Source organism: Notamacropus eugenii, chromosome 6, assembly GCF_028372415.1.
Source record: "Notamacropus eugenii isolate mMacEug1 chromosome 6, mMacEug1.pri_v2, whole genome shotgun sequence".
Classification (NCBI taxonomy): domain Eukaryota; kingdom Metazoa; phylum Chordata; class Mammalia; order Diprotodontia; family Macropodidae; genus Notamacropus; species Notamacropus eugenii.
Genome location: NC_092877.1, coordinates 298,303,123 through 298,318,035, shown reverse-complemented (window position 1 = coordinate 298,318,035; position 14,913 = coordinate 298,303,123). Strand labels below are relative to the sequence as shown.

Sequence of the window (14,913 nt, the reverse complement as noted above, 5' to 3'; positions counted from 1 at the left end):
TGTACAAGCCTCAGCCCAAACACACCTGGTGAATAGAAGGGTTGTCCTGTCATCCCTCCCCAACCCCCCTTGCAGGGGATGAACCAACTTAATTTCTTGGCTGCCCTGCTTTACTCTCAGACGCTGAGTCTAACCGTTTTTTTCCCCCACAGAAAAATGAAATGTGAATCTGCTTTCTCTAGAGAAGGTTGGCTAGGAGGACTATGGCTCTGGATTCATAAGCCAGAATGTGAAAAAACTCATAAGCCAGAATGTGAAAAGACTCATAAGCCAGAATGTGAAAAGACTCTTCTATCCGGAACTCTCTTTAAGCCTCTGCCTTAACTTGTGAAACAAAGCTTCTCTTCATAACAGGATGATTTGGGCTTGAAACATTTGTTCCCTCTCTTTCTCTAGGCCCTTCTGCCTTCCTCAAGCCATTTGGTCATTTAGAGAGTGCAAGGAGGACTGTCCTAAGGCTTTGCAATCTTTGGAAGCCTGTGGAGTCTTTCTTAGAACAATGCCTTTAAATGAATAAAGTAAAATACATAGGATGACAGAGGAAATCAATAATACTGAAATGCAGTCACTAAAAAATTTTACTTTTAAAACACACACACACACACACATGTTCATGGCTCTCCAGGTTAGGAAAACCTGGAAGGGAAAGAGTGATAGGGGAGAGCTTTGCCTTCTGCCTGGAGAAAATAGCATTTGCTAACTTTACTTCATCAGGATAGTAAATGCAGGTGGGAATAAACAGTATCAGTATCAAATAGTACTTGCCAGAGATTCATGTCTGCTAAAAAAAAGAGAGAAAGAGAGTAGTCTTGTTTCAGACTGGGCTGCATTACTTTGCAAGGGTGTCAGGTGACGTTCCCTTTTGCCTGTTCCCCATGGAATGTTGCCCAGGAAGTGACTATGGGGAATGCTGCTTAAACTTTTAAATTTCAATGTTAATTAAGAGAGAGGGAGAAATAGAGCACTATGAGTAAAAAGTGATCTTTTCATCATGGATTAAATTTGAAAAAAAAATTTCCACCTTTACATTTAGATTACCTCCCTCCCCCCGTAAGTCTGGCTCTCTCTTTAGATAATCAAAGCCCACTTTGAACTAACTCTCCCACACAAAACTCCCTTTTATTTAAAAATAGTCCTATAGATAGATATACGTATCACCACCTTTCATTTCTTTTCTGGATGACTTCATTTTCTGTGAGAATCTAAACATTCTGAGCAAACTGAAGCTCACCCCAAGCCCTGTAACAAACAGGAGTGAGAATCCACTTACCCTCTTGCAATTAACACCAGTGTTTAATTAGCGGCCGACTGCACTGGGCAAAGTCTTTTGATTTTTTTCTCCCCCCTTCTTTGCCAGATTTTGATGATAAATTCACCTACAGCTATAGCTCTTCTGGCAGGGACTCAAGCTAGAAATTTTTCTGGCAAATGGTGTAAGATACAGGGAGCAGAGTGGGGGAAACAGGGAGAAGAAAGAATGAAGGGAGCTAAGAGGATCCCTCTGTTGCCTTCATTCAGCAAAACTAGAAGTTAGATAAGAGTTTAGTTCTGCTGCTCTCACTAAAAATGCATTTCAAATGTTTGCCATGAACTTTATTTTAAATTTAAAATGGACAAATAACTGGTATCTACTTTCAGAATTCTAATGTTTTGAGGGAGGGCAAGAATTCAGGGGCATTTGATTTTTCTTTCTGTGAAATTCAAAGTCTTTTTTACCCTAAAGGATAATTTATTAGGAGTTAAGAAATGAGGGCTCTGGTTCCAATCTACCTCTTGCGACTGCTGTGTAGCCTTTTCTGCAAATTGTGATTAATACTTTATCTGCTTGATGACAAGAGACAGTCTGGACCAGACCAGCTCTTGGGGTTCCCCCTTATTCCCCCAGTTCTGAGATCTATGGTTCCTTGATTATACATTGACAGGTCTTCCCCTCTATAGGCCTCCAGGGACTGAGTAAAGCATTTAATTCCTTTGCTGTGATACATGACAAATCTTACCCACATAAGGGGCGCTTCCTGGGATTCCCCCTTTGTTTTCCAACATGGTCAGGGCAGCTGACATGTTCACTGCTGGAGCTAAGACACCATGTATTGGTCACCCACTGGCATGGGCTTTCCCGCTGCCCTCTTTAACACATTGTGAACCTCTCTCCTCTTGTTCAGTACTGTGATTTAGCAGGGAAGAGACCCCCCCCCCCCCCCCCCGCAAGAGAGAAGGCCTTCAGGGCAGGGGATGGTTCCTTTAAAAATCATACTTTGTATATGTAGAGACTACTCCTTCAGACAGTTGTAGCCCCAAATTAGAAACAGAACAGACACAGAAGTCCTAGGATTGTTTTTTCTTTCTTTCTATGCATCCTTAGCAGCATGCCTGGCATATAGTGTGGTTGTTGTTCAGTCATTTCAGTTGTATCTGACTCCTAACCCCATCTGGGGTTTTCTTGGGAAAGATACTAGAGTGGTTTGCCATTTCCTTGCCTAGCTCATTTTACAGATGAGGAAACTGAGGCAAATAGTTTAAGTGACTTGCCCACTAGTAAGTATCTGAGGTCAGAGTTGAACTCAGGTTTTCCTGACTTCAACCCCAGCACTCTATCCACTGCCCTACATAGCTGCCCCCTGACATATAGTAGAAAACAATATGAAAAGCAAAATCTCTCTGATCCTTCAGAACTTAAGAGAATGTGACCTCTGGTTGTAATTAAAAGAATATTGGGGAATAACATTGAAAATTCTCTTGTCTACTGCTTATACTACTAAAATTAATTAGGTGACATTTTTCACACTTTCTGATAGATGTGGATTAAATCCGAAAGAATGTAGGAAAGTAGAAATTGATAAGACCTCAAAAAAACCCTTTAAATCCCTTAGGAATCCTGTGAAGAATGTGTTCAAACATTAAAAGCTAATGGAAATTAGCAACTATTTCAGAGTGGCTGCCTAGGTTCAGTTCTAATGTTAGGCCTTGCCATATCTCAGAGTAAGGCTCCAAAAGCCCTGGGTTCAGAGACATGAGATGTGGACCCTGTCATGACCTGAACAATGATTACCTGTGCGCACAATGAGAAGCTCACTTAACCTCTGGGCCCCAGGTTCCCTATCTGAAAAATGTGATTGAAGATAACGTTATCCATTAATATTTGTAAAGCATTTTAGGATCCTGACTAAAAGACACTCTGTAAACATGAAAAGAATGATTTTAGCCCAATGATTTTTAGCTCAAACCACACAGCTGGCTGCCTGTTCAAAGATTTTACAGATCAAGCCTAAACTGAATTGGTAAGAATGTTTCTGTTGTATCATCCCAACACCCAGCATGATAGGGGGTTCCATAGACTGGGAAATAGTTAAGTTGCAGTACAGGAATGCAATAAAGCATTACCATGCTGTAAGAAACTATGAATATGATTAACATAGAGAAGCATGAAAAGACTTACATGAACTGATGCAGACTGAAAAAAATGTGCCCAGTGATGACAATATAAATAGAAAACAGCAACAATAAAATAATAAAAAATGAATGAAAAGTTACAAATGAGGAATCCAAAGAAGAGATATGAGAAGATGCCTTTCCCTTTGCACCTACTCTGTAGAGGTAGAGAAGAACACGAGCTGTGGAGGATGGTATATATTGTTAGATTATTTTTTCTATGTATTAATTTTACTGATTATTTTTCTCTTTTTCCTCTTAAAAACATCTTTGTTATAAGAAATGCTTCTTTAGGAAAGGGAGCCAGGATAGGGGAAAATCTAGGCAATCATAAAAACAAAAGTGATTGGTCTCCAAAAGAGGGCACCTCCCTCATTTCTTTGAAGAAGTGGGGGATTATGGGTGAATTACTGTGAGACATTTTCCATTATTCTGACTAGTTTTGTTTAACTTCCCCCCACCTCCCCGACTTTTTATTATGTGGTAGAAGAGATGACTCTGGAAGGGCAAGGGAGGTGGATACACCAGGGAATATACCAAAAAATTCTTTTTTAAAAAGACCTCCTTGTTTTATGGATGAGATCCAGAGGCTGCCATTTCTGCCATGTCCCACCTCCCAAATCTGGCTTATGTAAAACTTGAAAGTGGAAAATGTATTATTTTTAATGTATACCCACATGTCTATTTTTCCCCTTTCAAAGAGATCTCATTATTGACTCAAGACTGATACTTGGGCAAAAAGGTAATTATTTGTATAAGTTGTTCAGTCATTTTACAGTAGTGTCCAACTCTTCATGACCCCATTTAGGTTTTCTTGGCAAAGGTACCAGAGTGGTTTGCCATTTCCGTCTCTAGCTCATTTTTACAGATGAGGAGATGAAGGCAAATAGGGATAAGTGACTTGTTTACACACAGCTAGTAAGTGTCTGAGGCCAGATTTGAACTCAAGAAAATGAGTCTTCCTGACTCCAGGCTCAACACTCTATCCATTGTGCCACCTAGCTATTCTTTTTGTCTATGACAGAACCCTAAAATTCCCCCCAAATGAAAAAAAAACCTATGATTTTTAGTGTAATAACTCTCATTATAAAAACACAACATACTGTAATTTACAAAGTGTTTCCCTCACAACCTCTATATGAGGCAGATAGTACAGGTATTTTAATTTTTAATTTGTGAGTCTTCCTGACTCTGGGCATAGTATGCTATCCACTTGCACCACCTAGCTGTTCTAAGACTAGCAGAACATAATGAGACATATCAATACCGATGTATTGATTGTTTTTCTTATTATGCTTATTTGTTGCAGAGGAAGGTTCTATAGATTGGGGAAAGTCTGGGGAAGTGTTAGTGATGTTTAAAAGAAAGGAGCATCAATAGAACATTTCTTTAGGAAGAAATCCAAAATCTAATTCAAATCTATCATTTTAGAGATGAGGAATTTGAAGCTTAGAGAAGTTAAAGTGACTTATCCAAGGCCACACACATAGTAAGCAGCAAAGCAAAGTATCAGACCCAAATCATTTAAAAAGTATAATAATCATTCAAAAAAAAATGAATCAGCTAGGTGGAACAAGGTTTAGAATGTTGGACATGGAGTCAGAAGGAACTGAGTTCAAAACCTGCTTCCCACATTTAGTAATTATGTGATCCTGGACAAGTCACTTTACTTCTATATAATGGATTTGAATGAGATAATGAATGCAAAATGCTTTGGAAGCTTTACAAAGCTATTTAAATGGTAGCAATTATTAATACCAGTGCTGCTAATGTCATGGAGTGGTTGTGGGTATCATATACAAAAAATTTTGTAAATGTAATCTATTGTTAATAGCATCTACTTTGGTTTGGGATCAGGGATGGTCCTCTAGATCTTCAAGTGCGGCCCTTTGAATTAAAAATTCACAGAACAAATAGGATTCAGTCAAAGAGCTGAACTTGAGGACCTAGAGAGCCACATGTGAGGCTGCAGGTTCTGCACCCCTGGTTTAGGTAAACAAAGATCTCTATCCTATTATTTCAGATACAGAAAGGCTATTTCAGATGAAGTCTTTACTGAACTTATTAAGCAAGAATCTATTGCTCATCAAAATGAAAGGAAATCCCAAATTAATCATAGTGACTGATTTTGACTTTGGTAAAAGAAAAAAAGAATTAAAAGACAACTTAAAACCAAACCTATTTGGTGTTAGAAAAGACTTACTATTGGATAGGAATTTTATCCATGCAGCAGGGGAATGGTTTGGTGCAAAATCCAATAAAATGGGCAACCCCCAAATACACACCATTACAAAGTCAAATATATTATTTTTACAACAGCAACAGTTTGATCTTACTAATTACTTATTTAGACCAGGGAGAGTCCATGAACTTAAAAATTTTTACAAAAGATAATAGTATTTCAATATATTTTGTTTCCTTTGTAATATTATGTATTTCATTGTACGCATTTAAAAACATGCTGAGGAAGAGTCCATAGGCTTCATCAGAGGGCCAAAGAGATCTGTGGGGGGAAATAAAGGTTAAGAACTATTGGTTTAGACTAATATTGAAATTAGGAATAATAATGTGACAGGGTGTAGAGGTAGTTGGACAGACAAAATTAGTTTGTTTAAATTTTTATCTGCAAATAATTCACAAATGAATAGTTAAGCCAAGTCATTTTAAATATTGTCTTAATTTTCAGGGATTTGCTGCTTCTGAGAAATTTGCTAGATATAAACTTATCATATTTTGTTTAAGCTTCCTTTCTTTTTTTCACAACATAAATCAATCATAGTCCTGACAGATCACATTCTATTTTAATATACTTAGCTATATATCAGGAAAAACTGACTTTATTCATAGTCACAAGTACAAACTCTGAATGCCACATCAGTCTTTTGAGTTATTCCTTTGTACCAAGAGTTTTGCTGAAGGTGATTCTGCCATTTATATGCATAGAATTTGCCTCTCGTACTCTGATTTTCTATGCTGCAACATGCATGATATCACTAAAAAGGAAACAGATATTTTGAATATTTGCTTACGAAAATGAGTGATGAAAGATTTTGTGGAGAAGGCTTTTTGAGGGGGTCCCCCCAATGACTGTCTAAAGTCCCCAAGATTGTTTCACACCCAGCATATGCTTACATAAATATACCATCTATAAATAGCCACCTGCATGAAATTAAAGATGGGAGAGTTAGGACAGCTTTACCCAGAGAAATTACAGGACACAATCTTCCAGCTGTTGTGTCCATTCATTCCTACCAACCTGAATTTCTGACATCTCCCATCTACATCCACACACATTCCACACATTTCTGCTTTTGAAGATAATATGGTTGACAAGGACTTTTAAAAAATATATATATACTTCTCGCAAAGTTGGCTTAAAAGTAGTATTGGAGGAATGTTTGCGTGTGGCAAGTTTCTGTTTTATAAAAGTGAAGAAAATTTATTTTCACAAGTGTTTCTATTCCTTATCTAGAGATTAACGCCAGACTTGCCATTTTTTTTTCAACTACACTCAGGAGCCCTTTCATAAAACACCAACTTCACCTTTACTCATTTTCTGACAAAATCTTCTGAAGGAAAAATACTGAATATTTAAACATTCTTGGGTTAAGAATCCAATTGTAAGAGAGCCACCATGGTATACATGGATGACAACAGGGACAAAAATATGCCTGGACACCTTTAGGAAGGAACATTTTTTGTCTATGAGAAGTAATTTAGCCAGGCAGAACTCCGACTTTTAGCTAGCTATAGTAGGTAAGTACAGTGATAGAATACATTCAGTCAGGACCGTGACCAAAACCAAGCATTTCTCAGCCTTTCAGGGGCCTGAAAGAGCTGTAACTGTTAATAAAACAGGAGACAAATTTACAGAAGCAAAGTTACAGTTCTCTAAATAGAATGGACTAAGTCCTTCAGCACTTAATTTGTGAATCAAAAAGCCCTATTGGGACCCTTCCACCCTCACTAAAAACAAACACTTAACAGCAGGCATTAGTTTGAGTGTTCAGTGGAATGTGTGTCTTAACATAAAAGGTGTCACTTTATGAGAAAAAAAAAAACTCAGACAATCCTTAGGAGAATTGAAGTTGTGTTTCTTCCTTCATGCAGCAATCTTTACAGGCTAAAATGACTTCACTCTCATTGCAATGCTTAAAAGCCAAGAGGATCCTAAAGGGAAGATACCCTGCTCTCAAATGCAGAGCTCTGTCCTTCAGAGAGGTGAAGAAAGAAAAATCTATCTTCCTTTTGTGGATAGGCTCTCCCTAGCAATGAGGCTACTGTTAAGTAAACAAACAAATAAATAAAACCAAACCGGCTTCTTTAATAAGTTTATAGTCTTTATGTCAGGAGACAGAGGAAGACCCAATTTCTAAGAATAAAAAAAAAACTCATTTGGGGCCAGTTGATATAGTACACAAAAACAAAGAAAACCACAGTTATTACCAGAGAACAAACAAGATCCCTTCCTTTCAAAAGGCAAAGGAGAAGGGAGAGACTAGAAGACAGTCAAGTTGGTTTAACGCTGAAATAGCACCAAAAACCCACACTGGAGTGCCTTTCTCATTTGTCCCTTGTTACGGTTTAAATATCAGATTATTTAAACCATGCAGCTTTCTCTGTCAAGTCATCTGGGAAGCTGGTTCCAAAGTTAGGCTCCCCTGCAAGGGGAAAGAATGACTTTGGTGACTTATGAGGCTCCCCTGGGGTCAGAAGTTTATTCTAGTCCTGGTTGAGCTGCTGACTCCCTGCCCCTTCAGAAATCACTTGACCTGTCTCAGTTTACCTAACTAGAAGGTGGTAATAATAATAATAGCTCACATTTAGGTAGCAGAAGCTATTTCCCCTTTCACAACGATCCTGAAAGGTAGAGAGTAAGGAAGGTGCTATGCTTTAACCTATAAAGCATCACATGAAAGCTATTATGAAAACACCCTGGCCACCTGCATGGAAGGAAGGTGGCTTGTTTTCACATAAACCTTACATCATGAGAATTTAGATGACATACTTTATATTACTGGAGACTAAGCAGGAAACAAAAGACAATCAGTTAAAATGTCACTGAAAAACCACAAATTTATATAACAAAAAAATCTTTTATATATTCTCCAAATAGGAATCTTTTTTGGGGAAAAGGTTTCTATTACCCTTCTTTAAAAAAGGATATTTCTAGTGTACTCTTACTATGCCATCTAAATATGCCTAAATCATGAAAAAGGCTTGTATTAAGTAGAGATTAAAAAAATCAAATAAGATTATAACCAGGGAATTTGGAAAATGGTTTATAACAATTTCCCCCCTTTTTAAAACAAACCACCCTTCTTCCTACTTATACCATTTAATATATCTACTGAAGACTCCGTTTTGGATTTTATCCTCTTTTATCACAACATAAAGGAACACGAAACCAAATAAGCATTCAGATTTACATTTTTTAAAAAAATTTATTTGTGATCTGTACATGTGGTAAAGTGGGGGCCTCATTCATAGATTTTCAGAGGCAAAAACCAAAAAATCCAAAGTGAAAATGTATAAATACAATATATATCTTCTTACAAAAATGGGAGATTTACAAAATATACACACTGCAATTGTCTCTTCTATTTTACAATTTTCACATGCACTTGAGAGAGACAAAACATGATGCCACAGTTTTAGAGCTAGTAATGCTCTGTACGGATTTGATTTGGAGATTCTAAGGGCTAGAATGTCAGTTTTTCCTCCCTTTAATTAATATGGTAGCTCCACTCTCCAGCACTTCATATATAAAATTAGTTTCCAAGTAGTGCCAGTATCCTCTACATAATTACTGTTAGGAAATATTATGGAGAGTAGGATAGGAAAGCAGTGTCCAACAGTGGAGAAGAAAAGGTTACTCTGGGCTTCTCTGTAAAATCAGTAATTGGGCAAAAACCATGAAAGTTCTACTCCAGGAAACTTTGCAAAAGAATTCATGTTCTACTCCAAGATTAAAAAAAAAAAAGGAACATGATTTAAGATTAATCAACTTAAGTCATCTAGTACATTTCAAAAGAACTGTGGAATTACTTTGAAGTTTACCTTTTAATCACTTTTCCTAAAAAATGGGGCCCACAATATGAACTTTCCTCTTTTGGTTTTAGAAGAGATTAATCTTGATCACTTTAACAGTGCTCTCATCTTTCCAGATTACAATCCCCCACAAAAATAAAAGTCTCGGGGTCAGCATACACATGTTTTAAAAACAGATTTATGGATGGGACTAAAAAAACAGGACAAAATGGTTCTTTATGGTTTAAACTTTTCCTTTATCACAGGACTCAAGGCATTATACTTTTCCTTTCATCTAGAAAGGTTCAAATAGAAAAAGAAAGACTAAATACAGGCTTACAAGGAGAATATAAAGGGAGGAATTTCTCTGAACATTTTAGCAGAGCTTGCTATGTCAGGTGTTCTGAATTAAATTCCCAGTTTAAAACAAATAGGGTAAGGAAGAAGGAAAAAAGAACCCAACCCTGCCCTTCGGTTTTCTTTAGTTAAACCAGAAATTTAAGATTAAATGGGAGCATGAAAAACTACTGCCTTTTTACTTTTTTCACAAAGGAAATGATCATCTATGCTAAATTACCATCGGAGGGTAAATCTCTGATTTTTAGGGGGCTACTTTGTCTATGAAAGTTGCCCTTTTCAGTTATATCTTTCCACTCACACACACTTTTTTGTTTCCTCTTTTGTGTCTGGTAACAAAGACAAGGAGTTGTTTTTGTTTTTGTTTTTGTTTTTTTAAGCAGCATTCTGGTTATGAAAAGAAGTGTTGTGACTTGTTGCCTTTCGATATACAGAACATTATTAAATACTCCATCCCCTACTAAAACAAATTAAAAGTGGGGATTTGGGAAAGAGGGGAAGCAAAAGCCACTACTTAGAAAAGTTATAGCTGAGGCATCCAGAGTAGCCTGGCTCTTTTAAGGAACTCTACCTCGTTCTTTAACATATATAATAGGATTTAAAATTATTGCCTCTCAAGATTTTCAAATGCTTATTTTACAGGACTTGAAAGGAATAAGGGAGTGAAACAGAAGTAAGGGAGGGGGGAGAGGGACTTGGATAGAAGAGACTAATGTCTGACCCTGGAAATTAACCCATCTGGGCTCCAGTTTGGCCCCAGTGAAAAGAGATTATGGTTTGACCACTGCTTGACAAGGACACTGCATGGGGTCCTCCCTTCTCCCAACAAAGCCGCAGCAGACACAGCTTTACCTTTCACCCGGGCACCACAGGAGTTAGACAAGCAACTTTCCTTGGAGCAGAGAGCCAACAGTACTGCCCCAGAGTTCAGCCCCCTGAGAGGGGGAAGCCTTCAGAATCTGTTCTTCAGGATTTTCTTCGCCGGACTAATGTCCTACTGTACCTTTAAATGATTTTTAAATTATTATTATTCTCGTGGAAGTCTGTATCCAGAATGTCTTTCCCACCCCTCCCCCCATCCTAAAAGTCTTTACATTCAAGACTCCCTAGTTCAACCCACCCCTCTGCCAGACTCTGCAAGAAGACTACAGAATGTTCTTTGGTGAAGAGAAGGAGGGGAGGGAGTTCAAAACAAAACAAAAAACAAAAATGCGAAAAAGTTCTTTCACCAGCTTCTCCTCTCCCCAGCAGCGGATTTAGTGGGGGTGGGAGGGTGGAGAGGAGGGCAGAGGGGGACCGCTTCATACCGCAGTCTCCCCTTTGCTGCTGTGACTGAGTCTGTGATAAAAGCGGCGCCACGACTGCAGGGTCTTGCCTGACCAGATCCAGAAGCCGGTGGTGATGCCTACGATCATGGTCATTAAGTACTTGATCATGAAGACCGTAAAGTCAGGGCTCATAGGGGGGAAGTGACCTGGGGGACAGGGCACGGCGTAGCTTTTACAAGTCTGCAGCAGCCAGGTGCGCTCCCAGTGCTCTCGGAATGCCTGCTCGTAGAAATAGCAGGCCAGGACAATAGTGGCTGGCACCGTATAGAGCACGCTGAAGACCCCGATGCGCACCATGAGCTTTTCCAGCTTCTCAGTCTTGGTGCCATCATGTTTCATGATGGTGCGGATTCGGAAGAGGGACACAAAGCCGGCCAGCAGGAAGGAGGTGCCGATGAACAGGTAGACGAAGAGGGGAGCCAGCACAAAGCCCCGCAGCGCGTCCACGCTGGACAGGCCCACGTAGCACACCCCGCTCAGCAGGTCCCCGTCCACCTGCCCCATGGCCAAAATGGTGATGGTCTTCACCGCGGGGACAGCCCAGGCGGCCAGGTGGAAGTACTGCGAGTTGGCTTCGATGGCCTCATGGCCCCATTTCATGCCGGCCGCCAGGAACCAGGTGAGGGAGAGGATGACCCACCAGATGGAGCTGGCCATGCCGAAGAAGTAAAGCACCATGAAGAGGATGGTGCAGCCCTCCTTCTTAGTGCCCTGCGCCACCGTGCGGTAGCCCTCCTCCGAGAAGCGCTCCACGCACACGGCCCGGTCCTCCAGAAGGAAGCCGGCCACGTGGGCCACAGCCACCATGAAGTAGCAGCCGGACAGGAAGATGATGGGTCGCTCGGGGTAGCTGAAGCGCCGCATGTCCACCAAGTAGGTGAGCACGGTGAAGAGTGTGGAAGCACAGCACAGCACCGACCACACGCCTACCCACAGGCGGGCAAAGCGCCTCTCCTCCTCCTTAAAGTACATGAGCCCGTTGGCCCGCCCCGGCTCGCACGGGGCCCCGCAGTCCCGCTCGCCTAGGAAACGGTAGCCCAGGTAGGGCGGCACCTTCAGCTGTCGTGGGCAGGAGAAAGGAAAGGAGGGCCGCCCGGGTACCTGGGGCTGCGCAGTGAAGGGCAGGTCCGGCAGGTAAGGGGCAGTGGGGTAGGCGGTAGGGCCTCCACCCGCTCCTCCAGCGCTGTCCGACGTGTTCTGCCCCACACAAATCTCCCCCGCACCGTGCACCGGGAAGTTCTCGCAGCGGAGCCGCTCGGGCCACTGGAAACCGAACTTGTTCATGAGCGCCTCACAACCCTGGCGGGCCCGCTCACACAGCGAGCGGCAGGGAGGGATGGCCTGCTCCAGGACGGTGCACACGGGAGCATACATGGAGCACAGGAAGAAGCGCAGCTCGGGCGAACATTGCACCTTCACCAGCGGGTAGAATTGGTGTACCTCCAGCCCGGCGTCCTCCTGGTTCGTGTGGCCCAGCAGGTTAGGCAGAATGGTCTGGTTGTAGGCAATGTCCGTGCACAGAGGGATGGAGATAGGCTGGCAGAAGCCGTGGTCCGGCACCGAGATGCCTTTCTCGCCGTGGTAAGGCTGCGCCCCCGAACCCGCCGGCAGCAAGCCCAGCAGCGCGGCGCCCACTAGGGCGCACAGGCCCAGCGGGGCGGAGGGGACGGCTGTGCCTAGGCCCAGCATTGCTAGCCGCGGGAGAAGCGCTCCTCCTCACCCACAGTTCGGGGAAGCCGGCTTAGGCGTCTGAAGAGGCGAGGAGGGGATCCCGGGGAGGTGTCGCCGCTGCTCCCCGCACATGAGAGTCTAGAGGCGGGGCGCTGAGAACCAGGGCAGAGGTCCGGGGTTGAGGAAGAAGGTGTAGAGCCAAGGGTGCAGCGGCCGTCCCCCTTCCAGCCCAGGCTGAGATCTAATAGCAGTCAGCCACCCGGGCGCCAGAGATCGCTTCTCCACCAGTCCTAAGCTCTTCTGTCTTTCCCCAGGGCCAGGAGGGGAGAGATTCCCCTCCGCCACCCCACCCTGCCAAGCCGGGACGTAACGGTTTGTCTTTCTGGGTCGAGAAGCAACAAGCGCCTCCGATTACGTTCGAAAGTTTCCCGAGGTCCCTTTAATCTCCTCCTCCTCCTCCTTCCCGGTCTCTTCTCCCTCTCTCCCCCTCCCCCCAAAAAGCCCAAAGTCTGTCCCCGCCAAGCACGGGGCTGGAGCAGCCACTGGCTCACTCAGGCTGCAGCCGCCGCCGCCTCTACCCCTGCAGCTCCTCCTCCTTCTCCTTCTCGCCTCGCCTCTCTTTTCTCCTGCCTGTCTCCTCCTGCTCCACTCCTCTCAGCTCGCGGCCCCACGGGCTCAGACCAAAGCTCCTGCTAAACGGATTATTCCTGCTTCGAGCCTTATCCGCGTCTTTCCTCAGCGAGTTCAATAAGTTTGGGAAATCCAATTACTGGGTGTCTTGGGCCTCTCCCACTTCGATTCCCTCTGCGCCACTGGCCCGGGCTCGCGTGGCAGTCCGACGTGCGGCCCCCAGGCCTTTTCTGCCACTTGGTCCCAGCAGAGGCTTCAGGCACCACCTCCTGGGGCCGAGAAGGGGATCTAGGGGTCGGGAGGAACGAATTCCAACTCGCAGCACTCCCCAAAAGAAGAGTATATCTCTCAGTGTTCCAAGGAGCCCCGCCTCCTTTGCCCCCCCTCCACCCCATTCACAAACCACCCAGGGGGGCGGGTCTCAGTGGCCTGGCCAAATCCAATGGTAGCCTTTGTTTTCTCTGGAGCTTCCTTTCAATTGGTCGGAAGTCAAAAGGGGGCGGGGGGAGAGTTTAGGGGAGGCTGTGTCTGGAGCGCTTTGGGCGGATTCCTTAGGGGAGGGGAAGGAGGAGGGGAAGGAAACTTTTAAGAAACTTTTTTTTTTTTAATATCCCTTCTTCACTTTGGGAGAAACTCACTGTAATGCAAACTGGATTTCAACCTTTATCTTTCTATGGAGAGATTAGTTTTCCTGCTAGATATATTAAAATACCCACTGAAAGATGTCGGAGAGAGTTAATATTCATCTCAGAGAAGAAAAGGGTTGGAAGGACTCTTCCAAGAAGTATCAGGCTGGGGTGGATGGGCTCGAGTCACGCTGAATAGGCTCAGAGTTCAGGCGGGCGGGGTGGCTGGTTAGCCAGGGCTATTCTTAAAGTGTGGGACTAGACTCCGTTTTGGGAAACAGGAACCCTATTCGAATTTCTTTCTGCTTTAAACTCAGCAGCAGGCCAACCACGTGAGAACACCAATGCCTTCCGATCGTCTTCCCCCCGTCCACTTTTTTTCAAAAAAAAATTTTTTTGAAGAGAAATTTGGAGGAGGGAAGGAGAATGTCTCCTTCCATAGATGAGGAACCTTGCTTGTCTCCAGGAGGAGCACTAGTATCCCAGCGGGCTTGGGCTGAGGGAAGTCATTCTTTGGGGCGGGAGAAAGATTGGTTTCTCGACCCATCTCTCAGCTCTCGAGTAGGAGTGGGCGGGAGAGCTACAGGAACCTTTTCCCGATCCCACTTAAAACTAGTGCCTTCCCTTTGTTGATTATCTCCAATTAATCCCGTATATAATAGCTTGTTTGTACATAATTGTTTGCATATGGTCTCTCCCTTTGCATTGTATGCTACTTGAGAGTAGGGACTGTCTTTCTGTCTCTGTCTCTGTCTCTGTCTCCGTCCCTCCGTCCCTCCGTCCCTCCCTCCCTCCCTCCCTCCCTCCCTCCCTCCCTCCCTCCCTCTCTCTCTCTCTCTCTC

General features: G+C 43.1%; 1 protein-coding gene across 1 annotated transcript; it reads right to left on the bottom strand.

Annotated features, from left to right (window-relative positions):
• Positions 1 to 8,853: 8,853 nt before the first annotated feature.
• Positions 8,854 to 13,839, bottom strand: FZD7 (frizzled class receptor 7). Its single transcript, XM_072617301.1, has one exon. It carries the CDS (start codon positions 12,831 to 12,833, stop codon positions 11,118 to 11,120), a length of 1,716 nt encoding a protein of 571 aa, XP_072473402.1. The 5' UTR covers positions 12,834 to 13,839; the 3' UTR covers positions 8,854 to 11,117.
• Between the last annotated feature and the right edge of the window lie 1,074 nt (positions 13,840 to 14,913).